General features: G+C 42.7%; 4 protein-coding genes across 8 annotated transcripts in view; all 4 read right to left on the bottom strand.

The window, feature by feature from the left end:
• The window catches only part of LOC308152210 (protocadherin alpha-8-like), a gene marked incomplete at both ends in the record, with an annotated part of 162064 nt that overhangs the window by 49948 nt on the left and 88303 nt on the right, over positions 1–23813 (bottom strand). Inside the window, one exon of one of the 5 annotated variants that reach the window (XM_080525131.1) lies at positions 12079–14460. The exons of 3 other annotated variants lie outside the window; for them this stretch is intronic. In XM_080525131.1, coding sequence (XP_080381257.1) covers positions 12079–14460 — 2382 coding nt within the window. Of the gene's footprint in view, positions 1–1388; positions 3771–12078; positions 14461–23813 lie in introns of those variants that run through there. One more of the 5 variants, XM_080525133.1, reaches the window with a different exon arrangement.
• Positions 5042–7516, bottom strand: LOC308153112 (protocadherin alpha-8-like; the record flags this gene model as incomplete). Its single annotated transcript, XM_080526207.1, has 1 exon — positions 5042–7516. The coding sequence occupies one exon, from the start codon at positions 7514–7516 to the stop codon at positions 5042–5044; it is 2475 nt and encodes an 824-aa protein (XP_080382333.1).
• Positions 8626–11091, bottom strand: LOC308153111 (protocadherin alpha-2-like; the record flags this gene model as incomplete). Its single annotated transcript, XM_080526206.1, has 1 exon — positions 8626–11091. One exon carries the CDS (start codon positions 11089–11091, stop codon positions 8626–8628), a length of 2466 nt encoding a protein of 821 aa, XP_080382332.1.
• On the bottom strand, positions 14552–23015 carry LOC308153110 (protocadherin alpha-2-like; the record flags this gene model as incomplete). Its single annotated transcript, XM_080526205.1, has 3 exons — positions 14552–14593; positions 16058–18331; positions 22905–23015. 3 exons carry the CDS (start codon positions 23013–23015, stop codon positions 14552–14554), a joined length of 2427 nt encoding a protein of 808 aa, XP_080382331.1.

Here is a 23813-nt window from a genome sequence, read left to right as displayed (position 1 = left end):
GTTCATTCTGGCTCAGCTTGTAGCTCTTTACCGAGTTAGCCCCGGTATCTGCGTCATTCGCTGTAAGTATAAGATACCTCTCTCCGGGTGAAGAAGACTCTGAAATGTTAAATACATGATATTCTTCGAGGAATGACGGTGCATTGTCGTTGATATCTAAAATGTTCACCTCAATACGGTGGAGATACATGGGATTTATCAATATGGCCTCTATGTTTAAAGAGCACTTTACCGTATTCGGACAAAGCTCCTCTCGGTCTATCCTTTCGTTAACAAACATAATCCCCGTTTTCAAATTCGCCTCGAAATACATCTTACTATATCCAGATACAATCCGAAGTCCCCTGGTCTCTAGTTCCTGTATGTTGAGGTTTAAATCCTTAGCGAGATTCCCCACAAACGTGCCTTTGTCCACCTCCTCCGAAACGGAGTATGATATCTGCGCCGCTGACCAGTCAAATAAACAAAACAGGGCGAGGCAATGAATCCAAACGCGTTTTCTTTGTTCCCAAAGACCCATCGCTGTATCTAAGTAAAGATAATGTATACATGAAATCCAAAGTATCCGTTATAAATCAGAGATGCTGTACACAACCAAGCCGTCTCGCTGTCTCCGCCGTTCCAGTATTTCTCTAAACAAAGCGCTCGGGACTGGTGACGGGTTTTTTCCTCATTCGCGGAGGAGGAGTCTTAGAATAGCGAGGACCTTAATACATCTGTGGTCTCCACTGACACCGTGTGTATCTTTCATACATAAAATAATAATCCTAGAGTATTTTTATACAAGTTAATTTAAGTTGGCATGGGATGTAATGAATAGCCTTTGATAAAGAACATTGTGAAAATAACCCATGAATGTAAAACTGTGTCAATATTGATACGCTACGAAGCCATCAAGTTTGCTCAAATAAGATAATAGATTGAACCCTAATTCAAATGCAATAGACTACAATCAAGTACAACAGGGGAACTGTAAAAGATGAGCCTATACGACAATTACACAATAGCAACAGTGGTCTACCTTAGACAGAGCCAACTGTACTACTAACGTTATAGCTAACAACCAGTTAATATAACTGATTGACAGAATAAGGCCATTCTCCAGAGACAGAGTCACATAAGACAGTAGACAGCTTCTCAACTAAAACAACCGTTGAAAACAGACAAATGTTTCAGAACCTTGGACAGCGTCTGTCAGCGGTGGAAAAACCTTAAGTAAACGTGAAAAATAGCTCAACGCACTATAAACGAAAAATGAACATTGGAAATATAATGTTCTGCCATTTCCTGATTGTTTATCTAAACTGTTTAAGCTAGATCAAGTTGGTTTACAACGAACTACTTTGTATGAGTTATGGCATGTTGGAGGCGAAAGTGTCCTTACATACCTTGTCTTTGTTGGGTAATGTTTGAGTCCGGTTAAAAGTGTCTCCCCCGTTAATACTGATCAGTTCTGCATCTGCAGGCGGATAAGGTGCGGGGTAAACCACTACGTCACTCTTCAGCGTGTCTGAGCTGAAACACACGTCATACTGCTGAGTAGATTTAGAGTAAGACCAGCTGCCGTCAGGATGAGTGGTGATCATTGGGGCGCTGTACCTGCTGAAATTGCCGTCTGTCCTGTGGCATTTGACAGCTATCAAACTGACGAGGCTCAGTAGAAATATCACTGACACCGAGACAATGGCGATCAGCAAATACAGGTTTAAATCAGAGAAGCTGTCATCCTTTATCGGCGCATGTCTGAATTTAGTCTGTATTTCACCTGTGCTTTCAACCACCACCACATCAATAGACACGGTGGCTGACAGTGAGGGTTCTCCGTTATCGGAAACCATCACCACCAACGGGTGAGTTTTCAGATCATTGTCACTCATTCTCCTCTTAGTCCGTATTTCCCCGGTGCTGGTTCCGATTCGGAAGAGGCTGGTTCCCTTGGGCTCAGAGATGTGATAAGAAAGCAGCGCATTGTATCCAGAGTCGGCGTCTACAGCCCTGATCTTGGCCACAAAGTAGCCCGCTTCAGCAGAATAGGGAATGTTCTCAGTGTTAACGGAGCCGTGCTCAGAATAGGGCGCGAGGATACCGGGACTGTTGTCGTTCTCATCCAGGATAAAAACGTTCACAGTCACGTTGCTGCTGAGCGGAGGAACACCGGAGTCTGTGGCCTGAACTTTAAACTGGAACGTTTTTAACTCCTCGTAGTTAAAAGACTGTAGGCTGACTATATCTCCAGTCTCTGAGTTTATATTTACCATTGTAGACAGAGGAACGGAGTTGCTGTTCCTCTCTAAAAACGAATAGGTCATCTGTCCATTTTCATTTACGTCAGCATCAACAGCAGACACGGTTTTAATCAACGCATTTACCGGACTGTTCTCTCTGACATAAACATTAATCACGGGTTCTGAGAAGCGTGGAGCGTTGTCATTAACATCAGAAACGTGTACAGTAATAACGCTCGTGCTGGAGAGAGGTGGAGTCCCTTCATCTGTAGCTGTGATGGTGACGTTGTACTGAGAAAAGCTCTCTCTGTCTAGAGGGCCGTCCACTACTAAAGAATAATAGTTTTTATAGTTTGTTTCCAGTTTAAAGGGGACCCTACTACTAACAACACAATGTACCATCCCGTTTTTACCTCCATCTGTATCGAGGACTGAGACCAGAGCGATGGCGGTGCCCATCTTGGCGTCCTCGTTCACTGTGTTTAAGAGTGACGTCACCGTGATCTCAGGGGCATTGTCGTTGAGGTCCATCACCTCCACCAGGACTTTACAATGCGCTGCCATCGGAGGCTGGCCTCGGTCACTCGCCTGGACTTGTATCTCAAAGGCAGGGTTTTCTTCATAGTCAATACTGCCCTTAATAGTAATAGTTCCAGTTGTTGGATCAATGTGGAATATCTTCAATATATAATCTTCCTCACTTTTGCTAACAGAATAAACAACCTCACTATTCGTGCCGTCGTCTGAGTCCGTCGCATTTAAAGTTAACACTGTAGTCCCAATAGCTGCATTTTCGAAAATCCGTATCTTATACAATGACATACTGAAAACGGGTGCATTATCATTATTATCCAAAACATTTACTACGATATCTAATGTCCCTGATCTGGGTGGATGTCCTCCGTCCACAGCGGTCAGTGTGAGCTGGATCACAGACTGTTTCTCTCGGTCTAAAGCTTTCTGCAGCACCAACTCAGCAGACACACTCTCTCCTCTTTTGTGCAGCGCTAAAGAGAAATGTTCATTGGTACTAAGCTTGTAGGTACTAAGACCATTTTTTCCCACATCCACATCAGACGCACCCAACAACGGAAATCGAACACCCGGGGAAGTGTTTTCGGCAATGTCTATCGTTTGTGATTTCCCACGAAATGACGGGGCATTATCATTAACATCTAAAACATTAATTTCCACACGGTAAAGCTTCAACGGATTATTGATAACGGCCTCGACACTAACAGTGCATTTCGGATTCTTCGCGCACAGTTCCTCTCGGTCTATTCTCTCATTCACATAAAGAACTCCGGTCTTTAGATTTACCTCGAAATACTTTCTCTTGGACCCGGTGACAATCTGAAACATACGCGACTCCAAATCCTGAACATTGAGGTTTAGATCCTTGGCGATATTTCCCACAGAAGTCCCCGGGTTTACCTCCTCTGAGACGGAGTAGGAGAGCTGCCCGGACACCGCTTCCCAGTAACACTCCAGCAGCACAAGCACTAAATACGTCACAATAGAGCTCCTTCTATTCGGTAAAGACATGATTCCATCGAACGTGAACAAAGCATAGATCCAAAGACACGAATATCCGTCAAATAATCAAGGCTTTGAAGAAGATATCTAGATGAAATTCTAAACGATATAAAGGCTGATGGTCTCGCTCTCGTCCTGCGTCTGTTTGTAACAAAGCCCGGAGAAATCTGCTCCCCCTCTGAAACTAGGAGGGGCCTCGAGATTCTAAACATAATATCTCAATGCTACGGTCAACGGAGACACTGCGTGGTGGTTTGGAATTACGACATAGTTAAACAGACAAGTATGGGGTTATCACTTCAGGAAAATATCACTACCTAAATTAAGGCCTATTCATTATGTCCGTTGTATTTCGTTGTTTCCGTAAGGCCTGTGTACTTATAGGCACGGTTAAATGGTAATCTGGCTACTCAACAATCCATGCATTCCCGTTTATTTCAGTGTAATTCATTAAAACTACCATACTGATAGGAACCCAGCTGGCAGTTTCCACTTGTGTTTTGTGTTCATTGAAGCACAAATGCCAATTTCAAGCTAATACAAAATTATCCTACCTAGGAAATGTCTAATATTTACCAGTAGAGGGTTTACCCTATGCCTAGCGGCTAAAATAAAATAGCGTGCAAACGGTGTTATCTGATCCTCACAGTTGGTGTTTTGGAAAAGTATTTTCTTATAAAATCGATTTGCACGAAGCTACTGAGAAACCCCACTCATGAACCGGCCTATAGCCTACTTGTAAATGCTTTTCTCGAAGTTAATACAACATGCTATAATGCATTTTCAATAGGTCTATTAAATAAAAAATAAAATTCAAAAAAAAAAAAAAAGTCTAATAAATACATTTTTTTAATAATAAATAATAAATAAAAAAAGTCTAAAATAAATAAAAAGTCTAATAAAAAATCAAATTATTAATTATTAATTAATTATTATTAATTATTAATTAATTAGGTCTAAACACATAACTTAATTTCAAGTGTTCTCTAAACGTAGAAGAAACCTCTAAAACAATCACACACATTCAGCATCAAGCAAAAGCATCGACAAACTGGTTCAAGACAGTAGCATTATGGTTCATGAGAACGAGACACACGATGGCTGAAACATCAGTTCAATACTTTAAGGCAAATGAAAAACACAATAAGTCAAAGCCCAATGACAAACCCCTAAAACAGCAGAGATGCATTTCAGGACCATGGATAGCGACCACAGTGACGCACCCCGGTCTGACAATGTCTTTAAGTAAAGCGAACTTGGACTATGTTTTTACAACTAATTCACAGACAAGAACAAGGCAGAGTCCATGCTTTCGGAAACCTTAAAGAAGAAAGGTTTTCCGTGTATACATAGACGCTGCATCTTACCTTGTCTTTGTTGGGTAATGTTTGAGTCCGGTTAAAAGTGTCTCCTCCGTTAATACTGATCAGTTCTGCATCTGCAGGCGGATAAGGTGCGGGGTAAACCACTACGTCACTCTTCAGCGTGTCTGAGCTGAAACACACGTCATACTGCTGAGTAGATTTAGAGTAAGACCAGCTCCCGTCAGGATGTGTGGTGATCATTGGGGCGCTGTACCTGCTGAAACTGCCGTCTGTCCTGTGGCATTTTACAGCTATCAAACTGACGAGGCTCAGTAGAAATATCACTGACACCGAGACAATGGCGATCAGCAAGTACAGGTTTAAATCCGAGAAGCTGTCATCCTTTATCGGCGCATGTCTGAATGTAGTCTGTATTTCACCTGTGCTTTCAACCACCACCACATCAATAGACACAGTCGCTGACAACGAGGGTTCTCCGTTATCAGAGACCAACACCACCAACGGGTGAGTTTTCTGGTCATTGTCACTCATTCTCCTCTTAGTCCGTATTTCCCCGGTGCTGGTTCCGATTCGGAAGAGGCTGGTTCCCTTGGGCTCAGAGATGTGAAAAGAAAGCAGCGCATTGTATCCAGAGTCGGCGTCTACAGCCCTGATCTTGGCCACAAAGTAGCCCGCTTCAGCAGAATAGGGAATGTTCTCAGTGTTAACGGAGCCGTGCTCAGAATAGGGCGCGAGGATACCGGGACTGTTGTCGTTCTCATCCAGGATAAAAACGTTCACAGTCACGTTGCTGCTGAGCGGAGGAACACCAGAGTCTGTGGCCTGAACTTTTAAATGGAACGTTTTTAACTCCTCGTAGTTAAAAGACTGCAGGCTGACTATATCTCCTGTCTCTGAGTTTATATTTACCATTGTAGACAGAGGTACGGAGTTGCTGTTCCTCTCTAAAAACGAATAAGTCACAAGTCCATTTTCACTGACGTCAGCATCAAAAGCAGACACCGTTTTAATCAACGTATTTACCGGACTGTTCTCTCTGACATAAACATTAATCACGGGTTCTGAGAAGCGTGGAGCGTTGTCATTAACGTCAGAAACGTGTACAGTAATAACGCTCCTGCTGGAGAGAGGCGGAGTCCCTTCATCTGTAGCTGTGATGGTGACGTTGTACTGAGAAAAGCTCTCTCTGTCTAGAGGGCCGTCGACCACTAAAGAATAATAGTTTTTATAGTTTGTTTCCAGTTTAAAGGGGACCCTACTACTAACAACACAATGTACCACCCCGTTTTTGCCTCCATCTTTATCGAGGACTGAGACCAGAGCGATGGCGGTGCCCATCTTGGCGTCCTCGTTCACTGTGTTTAATAGTGACGTCACAGTGATCTCAGGGGCATTGTCGTTGAGGTCCACCACCTCCACCAGGACTTTACAATGCGCTGCCTTTGGAGGCTGGCCTCTGTCACTCGCCTGGACTCGTATCTCAAAGGCAGGGTTTTCTTCATAATCAATACTGCCTTTAATAGTAATAGTTCCAGTTTTTGGATCAATGTGGAATATCTTCAATATATAATCTTTCTCATTTTTGCTCACAGAATAAACGACCTCACTATTCGTGCCGTCGTCTGAGTCCGTCGCATTTAAAGTTAATACTGTAGTCCCAATGGGTGCATTTTCGAAAATCCGTGTCTTATACAATGACATACTGAAAACTGGTGCATTATCATTAATGTCCAAAACATTTACTACGATATCTAATGTCCCTGATCTGGGTGGATTTCCTCCGTCCACAGCGGTCAGTGTGAGCTGGATCACAGACTGTTTCTCTCGGTCTAATGCTTTCTGCAGAACCAACTCAGCAGACACACTCTCTCCTCCTTTGTGCACCGCTAAAGAGAAATGTTCATTGGTACTAAGCTTGTAGGTACTGAGACCATTTTTTCCCACATCCACATCAGACGCGTCTAACAACGGAAATCGTTCGATTTCACCCGGGGAAGTGTTTTCGGCAACGTCTATTGTTTGTGATTTCCCACGAAATGATGGGGCATTATCATTAACATCTAAAATATTCATTTCCACACGGTAAAGCTTCAATGGATTGTTGATAACGGCCTCGACACTGACAGTGCATTTAGGAGCATTCACACAGAGTTCCTCTCGGTCTATTCTCTCATTCACATAGAGAACTCCGGTCTTTAGATTTACCTCGAAATACTTTCTCTTGGACCCGGTGACAATCTGAAACATACGCGACTCCAAATCCTGAACATTGAGGTTTAGATCCTTGGCGATATTTCCCACAGAAGTTCCCGGGTTTACCTCCTCTGAGACGGAGTAGGAGAGCTGCCCGGACACCGCTTCCCAGTAACACTCCAGCAGCACAAGCACTAAATACGTCACAATAGAGCTCCTTCTATTCGGTAGAGACATGATTCCATCGAGCGTGAACAAAGCATAGATCCAAAGACACGAATATCCGTCAAATAATCAAGGCTTTGAAAAAGATAATCTAGATTAAATTCTAAACGATATGAAGACTGATGGTCTCGCTCTCGTCCTGCGTCTGTTTATAACAAAGCCCGGAGAAATCTGCTCCCCCTCTGAAACTAGGAGGGGCCTCGAGATTCTAAACGTAATATCTCAATGCTACGGTCAACGGAGACACCGCGTGGCGGTTTGGAATTACGACAGTTAAACAGATATGGGGTTATCACTTCAGGAAAATATACTATATCACTACCTACATTAATTAAGACCTATTCATTATGTCCGTTGTATTTCGTTGTTTCCGTAAGGCCTGTGTACTTATAGGCACGGTTAAATGGTAATCTGGCTACTCAACAATCCATGCATTCCTTGTTTATTTCAGTGTAATTCATTAAAACTACCATACTGATAGGAACCCAGCTGGCAGTTTCCACTTGTGTTTTGTGTTCATTGAAGCACAAATGCCAATTTCAAGCTAATACAAAATTATCCTACCTAGGAAATGTCTAATATTTACCAGTAGTTTACCCTATGCCTAGCGGCTAAAATAAAGTAGCGTGCAAACGGTGTTATCTGATCCTCACAGTTGGTGTTTTGGAAAAGTATTTTCTTATAAAATCGATTTCCACGAAGCTACTGAGAAACCCCATTAATGAACCGGCCTATAGCCTACTTGTAAATGCTTTTCTCGAAGTTAATACAACATGCTATAATGCCTTTTCAATAGGTCTATGTAAACACGTAACTTAATTTCAAGTGTTCTCTAAACGTAGTAGAAACCTCTAAAACAATCACACACATTCAGCATCAAGCAAAAGCATCGACAAACTGGTTCAAGACAGTAGCATTATGGTTCATGAGAACGAGACACACGATGGCTGAAACATCAGTTCAATACTTTAAAGGGAAATGAAAAACACAATAAGCCCAATTCCAAACCCCTAAAACAGCAGAGATACATTTCAGGACCATGGATAGCGACCACAGTGACGCACCCCGGTCTGACAATGTCTTTAAGTAAAGCGAACTTGGACTATGTTTTTACAACTAATTCACAGACAAGAACAAGGCAGAGTCCATGCTTTCCGAAACCTTAAAGAAGAAAGGTTTTCCGTGTATACATAGACGCTGCATCTTACCTTGTCTTTGTTGGGTAATGTTTGAGTCCGGTTAAAAGTGTCTCCTCCGTTAATACTGATCAGTTCTGCATCTGCAGGCGGATAAGGTGCGGGGTAAACCACTACGTCACTCTTCAGCGTGTCTGAGCTGAAACACACGTCATACTGCTGAGTAGATTTAGAGTAAGACCAGCTGCCGTCTGGATGTGTGGTGATCATTGGGGCGCTGTACCTGCTGAAACTGCCGTCTGTCCTGTGGCATTTTACAGCTATTAAACTGACGAGGCTCAGTAGAAATACGACTGACACCGAGACAATGGCGATCAGCAAATACAGGTTTAAATCAGAGAAGCTGTCATCCTTCATCGGAGCATGTCTGAATTTAGTCTGGATTTCACCTGTGCTTTCAACCACCACCACATCAATAGACACAGTCGCTGACAGTGAGGGTTCTCCGTTATCAGAAACTAAAACCACCAACGGGTGAGTTTTCAGATCATTGTCACTCATTCTCCTCTTAGTCCGTATTTCCCCGGTGCTGGTTCCGATTCGGAAGAGGCTGGTTCCCTTGGGCTCAGAGATGTGATAAGAAAGCAGCGCATTGTAGCCAGAGTCGGCGTCTACAGCCCTGATCTTGGCCACAAAGTAGCCCGCTTCAGCAGAATAGGGAATGTTCTCAGTGTTAACGGAGCCGTGCTCAGAATAGGGCGCGAGGACACCGGGACTGTTGTCGTTCTCATCCAGGATAAAAACGTTCACAGTCACGTTGCTGCTGAGCGGAGGAACACCAGAGTCTGTGGCCCGAACTTTAAACTGGAACGTTTTTAACTCCTCGTAGTTAAAAGATTGTATGCTGATTATATCTCCAGTCATTGAGTTTATATTTACCATTGTAGACAGAGGTACGGAGTTGCTGTTCCTCTCTAAAAACGAATAAGTGACATGTCCATTTTCACTGACGTCAGCATCAAAAGCAGACACCGTTTTAATCAACGTATTTACCGGACTGTTCTCTCTGACATAAACATTAATCACGGGTTCTGAGAAGCGTGGAGCGTTGTCATTAACGTCAGAAACGTGTACAGTAATAACGCTCGTGCTGGAGAGAGGCGGAGTCCCTTCATCTGTAGCTGTGATGGTGACGTTGTACTGGGAAAAGCTCTCTCTGTCTAGAGGGCCGTCAACCACTAAAGAATAATCATTTTTGTAATTCGATTTCAATTTAAACGGAGAAGACCCAACAAGTGTACAAGTAGTGAGGCCATTCTTTCGATCGTCTTTATCTGTAACAGTCACCAAAGCGACCACTGTTCCTATCTCAGCATTCTCCTTGACTGGACTCATCAGTGACGTCACCGTTATTTCAGGAGCATTGTCATTGATATCAATTACTTCAACCAGGACTTTGGAGTAACCACTGCGAGGTGAATGTCCTTGGTCCGTCGCTTGGACACGAATCTCATATGCTGCTTTTTCCTCGTGATCTAAATTCGCCTTGACAGTAATTTCACCACTTCGTGAATCTATGGAGAACATGTGAGCAGAGTTCACATTTCCACGCTTCATAAATGAGTATATAATCTCAGCATTTGGACCCTCATCTATATCTGTAGCGCCCATTTTTAATATTGTTGTACCTAGAGATACATTTTCATTTACACGGACCTTATAAAGAGATTTACTAAATGTGGGGGTGTTATCATTGACATCTACTACATTAACAATGATTTGTAACGTTCCAGTTCTTTGAGGTTTTCCTCCGTCTACAGCGGTCAGTGTGAGCTGGATCACATGCTGTTTCTCTCTGTCTAAAGCTTTCTGCAGCACCAACTCAGCAGACACACTCTCCTCTCCTCCGCTCTGTACATCCAGAGAGAAATGTTCATTCGGGCTCAGCTTGTAGCTCTTTACCGAGTTAGCCCCCGTATCTGCGTCATTTGCTATCGGAAGTGGATATCGCTCACCAGAAGACGACGACTCTGAAATGTTAAAGGTATGAAACGTGTCTAGAAATGATGGTGCATTATCGTTGATGTCTAAAATGTTCACCTCAATGCGGTGGAGATGCATGGGGTGGCTCAATATGGCCTGTATGTTTAAGGAGCACTTTACCGTATTCGGACAAAGCTCCTCTCGGTTTATCCTTTCGTTAACAAAGAGAATACCCGTTTTCAAATTCGCCTCGAAAAACATCTTATTATATCCCGATACTATCCGAAGCCCCCTGGTTTCTAGTTCCTGTATGTTGAGGTTTAAATCCTTAGCGAGATTCCCCACAAACGTGCCTTTGTCCACCTCCTCCGGAACGGAGTATGATATCTGCGCCGCAGACCAGTCAAATAAACAAAACAGGGCGAAGCAATGAATCCAAACGCGTTTTCTTTGTTCCCAAAGACCCATCGCTGTATCCAAGTAAAGATAATGTATACATAAAATCCAAAGTATCCGTTATAAATCAGAGATGCTGTACACAACCAAGCCGTCTCGCTGTCTCCGCCGTTCCAGTGTTTCTCTAAACAAAGCGCTCAGGACTGGTGACGGGTTTTTTCCTCATTCGCGGAGGAGGAGTCTTAGAATACCGAGGACCTTAATACATCTGTGGTCTCAAGCGACACCGTGTGTATCTTTCATCCACAAAATAATAGTAGCCTATATAATAATTTACGTCGTTATGCGTTATGGCATATACGGCATGTGATAAAAGCTGATTGTTAAAATGACCAAGGTTGTACAACTCTGTCAATATTGATAGACTATACGAAACAGTAAATCAAGTTTGATTAAATAAGGTAGTTTGAAGTCAACGTGTTCAGTGTAGGAGGTAAACATCTGACTACCAACAGTATGATATGAAGGCCTACGTATGTTATCCTTGGCATGATGCAATAGGCTACAATCAAGCACAATATGTGGATCAGAAAAGATTGAACTATTCAGGACAAAATAGCAACAATCTATTCTAGACCATTGGATAGAGCCAAGTGTACTACTATCCTTTTAGCCACCAACAACAAGTGAATATAATTGTTTGACATAATAGGTCCATTCTCCAGAGACAGAATAGCAGTTTAGCAGTACAGGACAGTATTCAGCTTCACAATTGAAACGACCGTTGACCATTGAAGGACAAAAGAGTAAAATGTTTCAGAACCATGGACAGCGTCTTTCAGAGTCTGGACAGCGTCTGTCCCACCCTATCTGAACTGTTGCTTATGAAGAAGTAAATCTGTATAAATAGCTCAACAACACACTATAAACAAACAACGACCGTGGTCAATATAACGTACTGCTTTTGCTAAATGGTTAATCTAAGCTATTCAAACCAGATCAAGTTGATTTACAATGGGCTACTTTGTATGAGTTAGAGGTAATAGCGTCCTTACATACCTTGTCTTTGTTGGGTAATGTTTGAGTCCGGTTAAAAGTGTCTCCTCCATTAATACTGATAAGTTCTGCATCTGCAGGCGGATAAGGTGCGGGGTAAACCACTACGTCACTCTTCAGCGTGTCTGAGCTGAAACACACGTCATACTGCTGAGTAGATTTAGAGTAAGACCAGCTCCCGTCAGGATGTGTGGTGATCATTGGGGCGCTGTACCTGCTGAAACTGCCGTCTGTCCTGTGGCATTTTACAGCTATTAAACTGACGAGGCTCAGTAGAAATACCACTGACACCGAGACAATGGCGATCAGCAAATACAGGTTTAAATCCGAGAAGCTGTCATCCTTTATCGGCGCATGTCTGAATGTAGTCTGTATTTCACCTGTGCTTTCAACCACCACCACATCAATAGACACAGTCGCTGACAGTGAGGGTTCTCCGTTATCAGAAACCATCACCACCAACGGGTGAGTTTTCAGATCATTGTCACTCATTCTCCTCTTAGTCCGTATTTCCCCGGTACTGGTTCCGATTCGGAAGAGGCTGGTTCCCTTGGGCTCGGAGATGTGATAAGAAAGCAGCGCATTGTATCCAGAATCGGCGTCTACAGCCCTGATCTTGGCCACAAAGTAGCCCGCTTCAGCAGAATAGGGAATGTTCTCAGTGTTAACGGAGCCGTGGTCAGAATAGGGCGCGAGGATACCGGGACTGTTGTCGTTCTCATCCAGGATAAAAACGTTCACAGTCACGTTGCTGCTGAGCGGAGGAACACCAGAGTCTGTGGCCTGAACTTTAAACTGGAACGTTTTCAACTCCTCGTAGTTAAAAGACTGTAGGCTGACTATATCGCCTGTCTCTGAGTTTATATTTACCATTGTAGACAGAGGTACGGAGTTGCTGTTCCTCTCTAAAAACGAATAGGTCACCTGTCCATTTTCACTGACGTCAGCATCAACAGCAGACACCGTTTTAATCAACGTATTTACCGGACTGTTTTCTCTGACATAAACATTAATCACGGGTTCTGAGAAGCGTGGAGCGTTGTCATTAACATCAGAAACGTGTACAGTAATAACGCTCGTGCTGGAGAGAGGCGGACTCCCTTCATCTGTAGCTGTGATGGTGACGTTGTATTGAGATAAGCTCTCTCTGTCTAGAGGGCCGTCGACGACTAAAGAATAATAGTTTTTATAGTTTGTTTCCAGTTTAAAGGGGACCCTACTACTAACAACACATTGTACCATCCCGTTTTTGCCTCCATCTTTATCGAGGACTGAGACCAGAGCGATGGCGGTGCCCATCTTGGCGTCCTCGTTCACTGTGTTTAATAGTGACGTCACAGTGATCTCAGGGGCATTGTCGTTGAGGTCCACCACCTCCACCAGGACTTTACAATGCGCTGCCATCGGAGGCTGGCCTCTGTCAGTGGCCTGGGCCCGGATCTCAAACGCAGGGTTTTCTTCAAAGTCGACATTACTTTTAACTGTAATAGCACCAGTTGTGGGATCGATCTGAAATATTTCTAATACATGGTCCTGGTCTTTCTTACTAAAAGAAAATACAATTTCACTATTTGTGCCTTCGTCAATGTCTGTTGCATTGAGGGTAATTAGGGTAGTACCCAGTGGCACATTTTCACTAATACGCGTCTTGTACAAATAATTACTAAACACAGGAGAGTTGTCATTACTATCCAAAACATTAATAACAATTTGTGAAGTGCCAGACTTCGGGGGAGTCCCTCCGTCTACAGCGGTCAGTGTGAGCTGGATCACAGACTGTTTCTCTCGGTCTAAAGCTTTCTGCAGCACCAACTCAGCGGACACACTCTCTCCTCCTTTGTGTGTGGCAAGAGAGAAGTATTCGTTCGTGCTCAGTTTATATGCATTAAGAGCATGTTTACCCACATCTTTATCATACGCCAATAATAATGGAAATCTTACCCCAGGCCATGTATTTTCTGGGATATCTACGGTTTGTGATTTTGCACTAAATGACGGAGCATTATCGTTTACATCCACAATATTTATTTCTACACGGTAAAGCTTCAACGGATCATTTATAACCGCCTCTACACTGACAGTGCATTTAACAGCCTTCGCACACAGCTCCTCTCGGTCTATTCTCTCATTCACGTAGAGAACTCCGGTCTTCAGATTTACCTCGAAATACTTTCTCTTGGACCCGGTGACAATCTGAAACATACGCGACTCCAAATCCTGAACATTGAGGTTTAGATCCTTGGCGATATTTCCCACAGAAGTCCCCGGGTTTACCTCCTCTGAGACGGAGTAGGAGAGCTGCCCGGACACCGCTTCCCAGTAACACTCCAGCAGCACAAGCACTAAATACGTCACAATAGAGCTCCTTCTATTCGGTAGAGACATAATTCCATCGAATGTGAACAAAGCATAGATCCAAAGACACGAATATCCGTCAAATAATCAAGGCTTGGAAGAAGATAATCTAGATTAAATTCTAAACGATATGAAGACTGATGGTCTCGCTCTCGTCCTGCGTCTGTTTGTAACAAAGCACGGAGAAATCTGCTCCCCCTCTGAAACTATAGGAGGGGCCTCGAGATTCTAAACATAATATCTCAATGCTACGGTCAACGGAGACACCGCGTGGCGGTTTGGAATTACGACATAGTTGAAAAGACAATTGTTGGGCTATATCACTTTTTCATGGAAAAGATACCATATCACTCCCTAACTGCGGGTCTATTCACTCTTCTCGTGGAATTAAATGTTGCTATACAACAATGACTTAAGGCCTGTTAAATTAAACATCATTGTTAATTGGTAATAGGCTACTTAATAGCAATACATGCATTCATGAATGAATGGTCTTTATTGTCATTGATATAGTACAGGTACCAAACAACGAAATTTGGGAGGGGGGGGCTCCCCTGGTGCTAGGAAAAAAAACTACTAAAAACAACAAGGGAAAAGAGCTGGTTTACATAAATAAAGGCTATGTACACTATCCACTATACTATACTATACAAATAAAACTAACGAATTACGAATTAACTAACGAAAAAAATAAATAAATAATAATAATTATAATTATAATTATAATTAATTATTAATAATAATTATTCGTTAACTAACGAATATACGAATTTAAAAATAATTCATTGTTTAATTGTTCGTGATTCATTAAAACGAGTATAGGCCTACCAATAAGAACATAACAAGTTTCACTGTGTCTTTTATTCTTTGAAGTAAATAACTCCCATTTTTACTACCAAATTGGCCTATACCTATAGTGAATACCTGTTATTTCATCGTAGAGGGTTTACCATAGGCCTATAGGCTGATATATACAGTAACATTTAATCAGCGTTTTCTGATCTTCCCAGTGGGTGTTTTGGGAGAATATTTTATTCTAAAATCAATGTCCATGCAGAGAGTGAGAACGTCCCACCCCGAAACTGGTCTATAGTTGTAAATGTTTTTTCCACAGCTAATTCTACATCAGAGAACTCGTTTTCAATATGTAAACACAACTTTATTTCAAGTGCTCTCTAAACGTGATAGAAACTGCTTTAGAAACCTCTAAGCAATCAAACACACTCAGATAAATGCTTAGAACTTACTGATGCGAGACTGATGCAGCAGCATTATTTTTGATGAAAGCAAGACAGGTTTAATACGATGCCTGAAACATCACTTCAATATGCTAAGGCAAATTAAACAGACACCAAAAGTCAACAAAGCTGAACTACAAACCCTTTCAAATGGTGAGATGCATTTCAGGACCATGGAGAGCAACACCACTGAATCACCCGGGTTTCACAAAGTCCTTAACTAGGTACAATATGGAATATGTTATTACAACTAATGAACATACATTTAAGAGTCAGGCAGAGCAGAACAGAGCCCATGCTTTTGTAAACATAAAGAAGGACGGTGTACAGTGTTAACGATTATCTACAGTACTAGTCAAACGTTTGGACATATAAACGCTGCATCTTACCTTGTCTTTGTTTGGTAATGTTTGAGTCCGGTTAAAAGTGTCTCCTCCGTTAATACTGATAAGTTCTGCATCTGCAGGCGGATAAGGTGCGGGGTAAACCACTACGTCACTCTTCAGCGTGTCTGAGCTGAAACACACGTCATACTGCTGAGTAGATTTAGAGTAAGACCAGCTCCCGTCAGGATGTGTGGTGATCATTGGTGCGCTGTACCTGCTGAAACTGCCGTCTGTCCTGTGGCATTTTACAGCTATTAAACTGACGAGGCTCAGTAGAAATACTACTGACACCGAGACAATGGCGATCAGCAAATACAGGTTTAAATCCGAGAAGTTATCCTCCTTTATGGGTGGATGCCTGAATTTAGTCTGGATTTCACCTGTGTTTTCAACAACCACCACATCAATAGACACAGTCGCTGACAGTGAGGGTTCTCCGTTATCAGAAATCAACACCACCAACGGGTGAGTTTTCTGGTCATTGTCACTCATTCTCCTCTTAGTCCGTATTTCCCCGGTACTGGTTCCGATTCGGAAGAGGCTGGTTCCCTTAGGCTCAGTGATGTGATAAGAAAGCAGCGCATTGTAGCCAGAGTCGGCGTCTACAGCCCTGATCTTGGCCACAAAGTAGCCCGCTTCAGCAGAATAGGGAATGTTCTCAGTGTTAACGGAGCCGTGCTCAGAATAGGGCGCGAGGATACCGGGACTGTTGTCGTTCTCATCCAGGATAAAAACGTTCACAGTCACGTTGCTGCTGAGCGGAGGAACACCAGAGTCTGTGGCCCGAACTTTAAACTGGAACGTTTTTAACTCCTCGTAGTTAAAAGACTGCAGGCTGACTATATCTCCTGTCTCTGAGTTTATATTTACCATTGTAGACAGAGGTACGGAGTTGCTGTTCCTATCTAAAAACGAATAGGTCACATGTCCATTTTCACTGACGTCAGCATCAACAGCAGACACCGTTTTAATCAACGTATTTACCGGACTGTTCTCTCTGACATAAACATTAATCACGGGTTCTGAGAAGCGTGGAGCGTTGTCATTAACGTCAGAAACGTGTACAGTAATAACGCTTGTGCTGGAGAGAGGCGGAGTCCCTTCATCTGTAGCTGTGATGGTGACGTTGTACTGAGAAAAGCTCTCTCTGTCTAGAGGCCCGTCGGCCACCAAAGAATAATCATTTTTGTAATTCGATTTCAATTTAAACGGAGAAGACCCAACAAGTGTACAAGTAGTGAGCCCATTCTTTCCATCGTCTTTATCTGTAACAGTCACCAAAGCGACCACTGTTCCTATCTCAGCATCCTCCTTGACTGGGCTCATCAGTGACGTCACCGTTATTTCAGGAGCATTGTCATTGATATCAATCACTTCAACCAGGACTTTGGAGTAACCACTGCGGGGTGAAGCGCCTTGGTCCGTCGCTTGGACACGAATCTCGTATGCTGCATTTTCCTCGTGATCTAAAGTCGCCTTAACACTAATATCACCAGTTTGTGAATCAATTGAGAAAACATCAGCAGAGTTCAAATTTCCACGCTTCATAAATGAGTATATAATCTCAGCATTTGTACCGTCATCTAAATCTGTAGCGCCCATTTTTAATATTGTTGTACCTAGAGATACATTTTCATTCACACGGACCTTATAAAGAGGTTTACTAAATGTGGGGGTGTTATCATTGACATCTATTACATTAACAATGATTTGTAACGTTCCAGTTCTTTGAGGTTTTCCTCCGTCTACAGCGGTCATTGTCAGCTGGATCACAGGCTGTTTCTCTCGGTCTAAAGCTTTCTGCAGCACCAACTCAGCAGACACACTCTGGTCTCCTCCGCTCTGTACATCCAGGGAGAAATGTTCATTCGGGCTCAGCTTGTAGCTCTTTACCGAGTTAGCCCCCGTATCTGCGTCATTTGCGATTGGCAGTGGATATCGCTCACCAGAAGACGATAACTCTGAAATGTTAAAGGTATGAAACGTTTCTAGAAATGATGGTGCATTATCGTTGATGTCTAAAATGTTTACCTCAATGCGGTGGAGATGCATGGGGTGGCTCAATATGGCCTGGATGTTTAAGGAGCACTTTACCGTATTCGGACAAAGCTCCTCTCGGTTTATCCTTTCGTTAACAAAGAGAATACCCGTTTTCAAATTCGCCTCGAAAAACATCTTACTATATCCCGATACAATCCGAAGCCCCCTGGTCTCTAGTTCCTGTATGTTGAGGTTTAAATCCTTAGCGAGATTCCCCACAAACGTGCCTTTGTCCACCTCCTCCGGAACGGAGTATGATATCTGCGCCGCACACCAGTCAAATAAACAAAACAGGGCGAGGCAATGAATCCAAACGCGTTTTCTTTGTTCCCAAAGACCCATCGCTGTATCTAAGTAACGATCGTGTATACATGAAATCCAAAGTATCCGTTATAAATCAGAGATGCTGTACACCACCCAGCCGTCTCGCTGTCTCCGCCGTTCCAGTATTTCTCTAAACAAAGCGCTCAGGACTGGTGACAGGTTTTTTCCTCATTCGCGGAGGAGGAGTCTTAGAATATCGAGGACCTGAATACATCTGTGGTCTCCTGCGACACCGTGTGTATCTTTCATCCATAAAATAATAGTAGCCTATTGTAGTAGATGAGTGTAATAGCAGACTAATCTACCTATTCTATGTCATGCGCACTGTATGTCCTTTACGGGATTCCGTACCTTGAAGTTTACGAGTAAAGTCACACTTACCTTGAGTCTGTGTCCGTGCATCCTTATTAAGAATATTACACCTATATAATAATTTAAGTTGTTATGGCATATACGGCTTGTGATGAAGCTGATTGTGAAAATGACTCAAGGTTGTAAAATGGAGTCAATATTGATAGACTACGAAGCAGTAAATCAAGTTTGATCAAATATGGTAGTTTGAAGTCAACGTGTTCAGTGTAGGAACTAGTAAACATCTGACTACCAACAGTATGATATAAACAGGGGTGCACATAACTTTTTGGGGCCAGTGCTCAGAGGAGCACCTAGGGATGCTGCTTGGTGCTCCCCGAGCTCGCGAGTCACGACCCGTCCCACAGGATGGATGAAAAAGGGATACATGGATAACTTATATTAGCAAAACGACATTTATTCATAAATAAAGATGAACGAACAAATGATTGTGTGCAAAACAAAATAAACAAATGCAAAATCAAATGACTGCTCTTTAAGCATGAAAGTCTGTCAGACTCCTTTAAACACACTGAAATCAACTGACATCTCTTTAAGCACTAACTAAATGTCTGTTCTTTAAACACAATGAAATCAACTGACATCTCTTTAAGCACTAACTGAATGTCTGTTCTTTAAACACAATGAAATCAACTGACATCTCTTTAAGCACTGCTCTGTTCTGTAAACACTGAAATCAACTTTTCAACAAAAAGTTACAGCCTAAGCATTTACTTATGCTTAATCATCATCACTGCTCTCTTGACTGCTGTAAGTTATCACTGTCCTCAATTTCAACCATGGTAGAGGATGTTGTAGGGCAGGCCATCACTTTAAATAGCTCGTTATTTTAATTGTGCAACAAAGTCTTTTTTTTTTTCTTCTTCTAATAGAATTCCCAACCATATTCCCTGGGTCAGGGGTCTAGGTGCGATAATGAAGCTGTAAAACAAACGTCTGAACGTTTGAAAGCTTCAGAGAAAAGAAACGTGAAGTCCCTTGGTGTTGTTTTTCCTTTTAGCGACAAGTCGTTCGGGACTGAATTTTCACGTGTCGGCGTGATAACCGTGCGATACGCGATACGCGGAATGAAAGTACGAGTTACGATACTTTCCGAATGTTTTCGTGAGGGGAGTCGCCCTGGTCGTCGTGATGGATACTCGTCGGGCCTTCGGCTGAGGGGACGGCAAATAGTTACTTACTTGGTGGGGCTTGCTTCTTGGACCCAGCTGTTGGTGCGCAAAAGCGCCTTCATGCGGCTGATCTGCCGCGCAGCACGCATTTTGGCGACGCATGCGCACTGGCGCACCAGTTATGTGCACCCCTGGATATAAAGGCCTACGTATGTTATCCTTGGCATGATGCAATAGGCTACAATCAAGCACAACATGTGGATCAGAAAAGATTAGACTATTCAGGACTAAATAGCAACAATGTAGACCATTGGACAGAGCCATGTGTACTATCCTTATAGCCACCAACAAGTGAATACAATTGTTTGACACAATAGGCCCATTCTCCAGAGACAGAAGAGCAGTATAGCAGTACAGGACAGTAGCCAGCTTCACAATTGAAACGACCGTTGACCATTGAAGGAGAAAAGAGTAAAATGTTTCAGAACCATGGACAGCGTCTTTCAGAGTCTGGACAGCGTCTGTCCCACCCTATCTGAAATGTTGCTTATGAAGAAGTAAAGGTGAATAAATAGCTCAACACACTATAAACAAACAACGACTTTGGTCAATATAACGTTCTGCTTTTGCCAAATTGTTCTTCTAAGCTATTCAAGCAAGATCAAGTTGGTTTACAATGGGCTACTTTGTATGAGTTATAGCATGTTAGAGGTAATAGCGTCCTTACATACCTTGTCTTTGTTTGGTAATGTTTGAGTCCGGTTAAAAGTGTCTCCTCCGTTAATACTGATCAGTTCTGCATCTGCAGGCGGATAAGGTGCGGGGTAAACCACTACGTCACTCTTCAGCGTGTCTGAGCTGAAACACACGTCATACTGCTGAGTAGATTTAGAGTAAGACCAGCTCCCGTCAGGATGTGTGGTGATCATTGGGGCGCTGTACCTGTTGAAACTGCCGTCTGTCCTGTGGCATTTTACAGCCATCAAAGTGACGAGGCTCAGTAGAAATATCGCTGACACTGAGACAATGGAGATCAACAAATACAGGTTTAAATCAGAGAAGCTGTCATCCTTTATCGGCGCATTTCTGAATTTAGTCTGTATTTCACCTGTGCTTTCAACCACCACCACATCAATAGACACGGTCGCTGACAGTGAGGGTTCTCCGTTATCAGAAACCAACACCACCAACGGGTGAGTTTTCAGATCATTGTCACTCATTCTCCTCTTAGTCCGTATTTCCCCGGTGCTGGTTCCGATTCGGAAGAGGCTGGTTCCCTTGGGCTCGGAGATGTGATAAGAAAGCAGCGCATTGTATCCAGAGTCGGCGTCTACAGCCCTGATCTTGGCCACAAAGTAGCCCGCTTCAGCAGAATAGGGAATGTTCTCAGTGTTAACGGAGCCGTGCTCAGAATAGGGCGTGAGTATACCGGGATTATTGTCGTTCTCATCCAGGATAAAAACGTTCACAGTCACGTTGCTGCTGAGCGGAGGAACACCAGAGTCTGTGGCCTGAACTTTAAACTGGAACGTTTTTAACTCCTCGTAGTTAAAAGACTGAAGGCTGATTATATCTCCTGTCTCTGAGTTTATATTTACCATTGTAGACAGAGGTACGGAGTTGCTGTTCCTCTCTAAAAACGAATAGGTCAACTGTCCATTTTCACTGACGTCAGCATCAACAGCAGACACGGTTTTAATCAACGTATTTACCGGACTGTTTTCTCTGACATAAACATTAATCACGGGTTCTGAGAAGCGTGGAGCGTTGTCATTAACGTCAGAAACGTGTACAGTAATAACGCTCGTGCTGGAGAGAGGCGGAGTCCCTTCATCTGTAGCTGTGATGGTGACGTTGTACTGAGAAAAGCTCTCTCTGTCTAGAGGCCCATCAACGACTAAAGAATAATAGTTTTTGTAGTTTGACTCCAGTTTAAACGGTACCTTTTTTGCTATATCACATTTAACCATGCCATTTTTTCCTCCATCTTTATCGAGTACTGAGACCAGAGCGATGGCAGTCCCCATCTTTGAATCCTCCTTCACTGTGTTTACGAGTGACGTCACAGTGATTTCAGGGGAATTGTCGTTTACATCAATAACCTCTATCAATAGCTTTGAGTGAGAGGTCATAGGCGGTTGTGCACCGTCCTGTGCTTGTACACGGACCTCAAAAGCATTGTTTTTTTCAAAGTCAACAATTCCTTTTACTATTATTGCACCTGTAACTGGATCTATATGAAAAATGTCCAACAAATAATCCTGGTCTTTCTGTCTTAATGAGTAAACGATCTCACCATGTGTTCCCTCATCCGCGTCAGTCGCATTCAGAATGATCACTGTCGTCCCTACGGTAACATTTTCGAGAACACGAGTCTTATACAAAGAACTACTGAACACTGGAGCGTTATCATTGATATCTAGAACATTAATTATGATGTCCGACGTCCCTGATTTTGGCGGATTTCCACTGTCTACAGCGGTAAGTGTGAGCTTGATCACAGGCTGTTTCTCTCGGTCTAAAGCTTTCTGCAGAATTAACTCGGCAGACACACTCTCTCCTCCTTTATGTACGGCTAGGGAGAAGTAATCATTTGTGCTCAGCTTGTATGTGTTCAATGCATTTTTACCAGTATCGGCATCGTAAGCGTCAGACAGTGGGAATCTCGTACCCGTGGAAGTGTTTTCGGTAATATCCACGACTTGTGATTTCGCACTGAAAGACGGTGCATTATCATTAACATCTACAATTGCAACTTCCACTCGATAAAGCTTCAGTGGATCATTTATAACCGCCTCTACACTGACAGTGCATTTGAGAGCCTTCGCGCACAGCTCCTCTCGGTCTATTCTCTCATTCACGTAGAGAACTCCGGTCTTTAGATTTACCTCGAAATACTTTCTCTTGGACCCGGTGACAATCTGAAACATACGCGACTCCAAATCCTGAACATTGAGGTTTAGATCCTTGGTGATATTTCCCACAGAAGTCCCCGGGTTTACCTCCTCTGAGACGGAGTAGGAGAGCTGCCCGGACACCGCTTCCCAGTAACACTCCAGCAGCACAAGCACTAAATACGTCACAATAGAGCTCCTTCTATTCGGTAGAGACATAATTCCATCGAACGTGAACAAAGCATAGATCCAAAGACACGAATATCCGTCAAATAATCAAGGCTTGGAAGAAGATAATCTAGATGAAATTCTAAACGATATGAAGACTGATGGTCTCGCTCTCGTCCTGCGTCTGTTTGTAACAAAGCCCGGAGAAATCTGCTCCCCCTCTGAAACTAGGAGGGGCCTCGAGATTCTAAACATAATATCTCAATGCTACGGTCAACGGAGACACCGCGTGGCGGTTTGGAATTACGACATAGTTGAAAAGACAATTGTAGGGCTATATCACTTTTTCATGGAAAAGATACCATATCACTCCCTAACTGCGGGTCTATTCACTCTTCTCGTGGAATTAAATGTATATACAACAATGACTTAAGGCCTGTTAAATTAAACATAATTGTTAATTGGTAATAGGCTACTTAATAGCAATACATGCATTCATGAATGAATGGTCTTTATTGTCATTGATATAGTACAGGTACCAAACAACGAAATTTGGGAGGGGGGGCTCCCCTGGTGCTAGGAAAAAACAAACTAAAAACAAGAAGGGAAAAGAGCTGGTTTACATAAATAAAGGCTATGTACACTATCCACTATACTATACTATACAAATAAAACTAACGAATTACGAATTAACTAACGAATTAAATAATAAAAATTATAATAATAATAATAATAATTAATTATTCATTATTAATTATAAATAATAATTATTATTCGTTAACTAACGAATATACGAATTTAAAAATTATTCATTGTTTAATTCTTCGTGATTCATTAAAACGAGTATAG

This window comes from Nansenia antarctica (assembly GCF_963989245.1).
Source record: "Nansenia antarctica genome assembly, chromosome: 3".
In the NCBI taxonomy this organism is placed as follows: domain Eukaryota; kingdom Metazoa; phylum Chordata; class Actinopteri; order Argentiniformes; family Microstomatidae; genus Nansenia; species Nansenia antarctica.
Note: the sequence above shows the minus strand (reverse complement) of the source record. Positions and strands in the feature narration are given on the sequence as shown.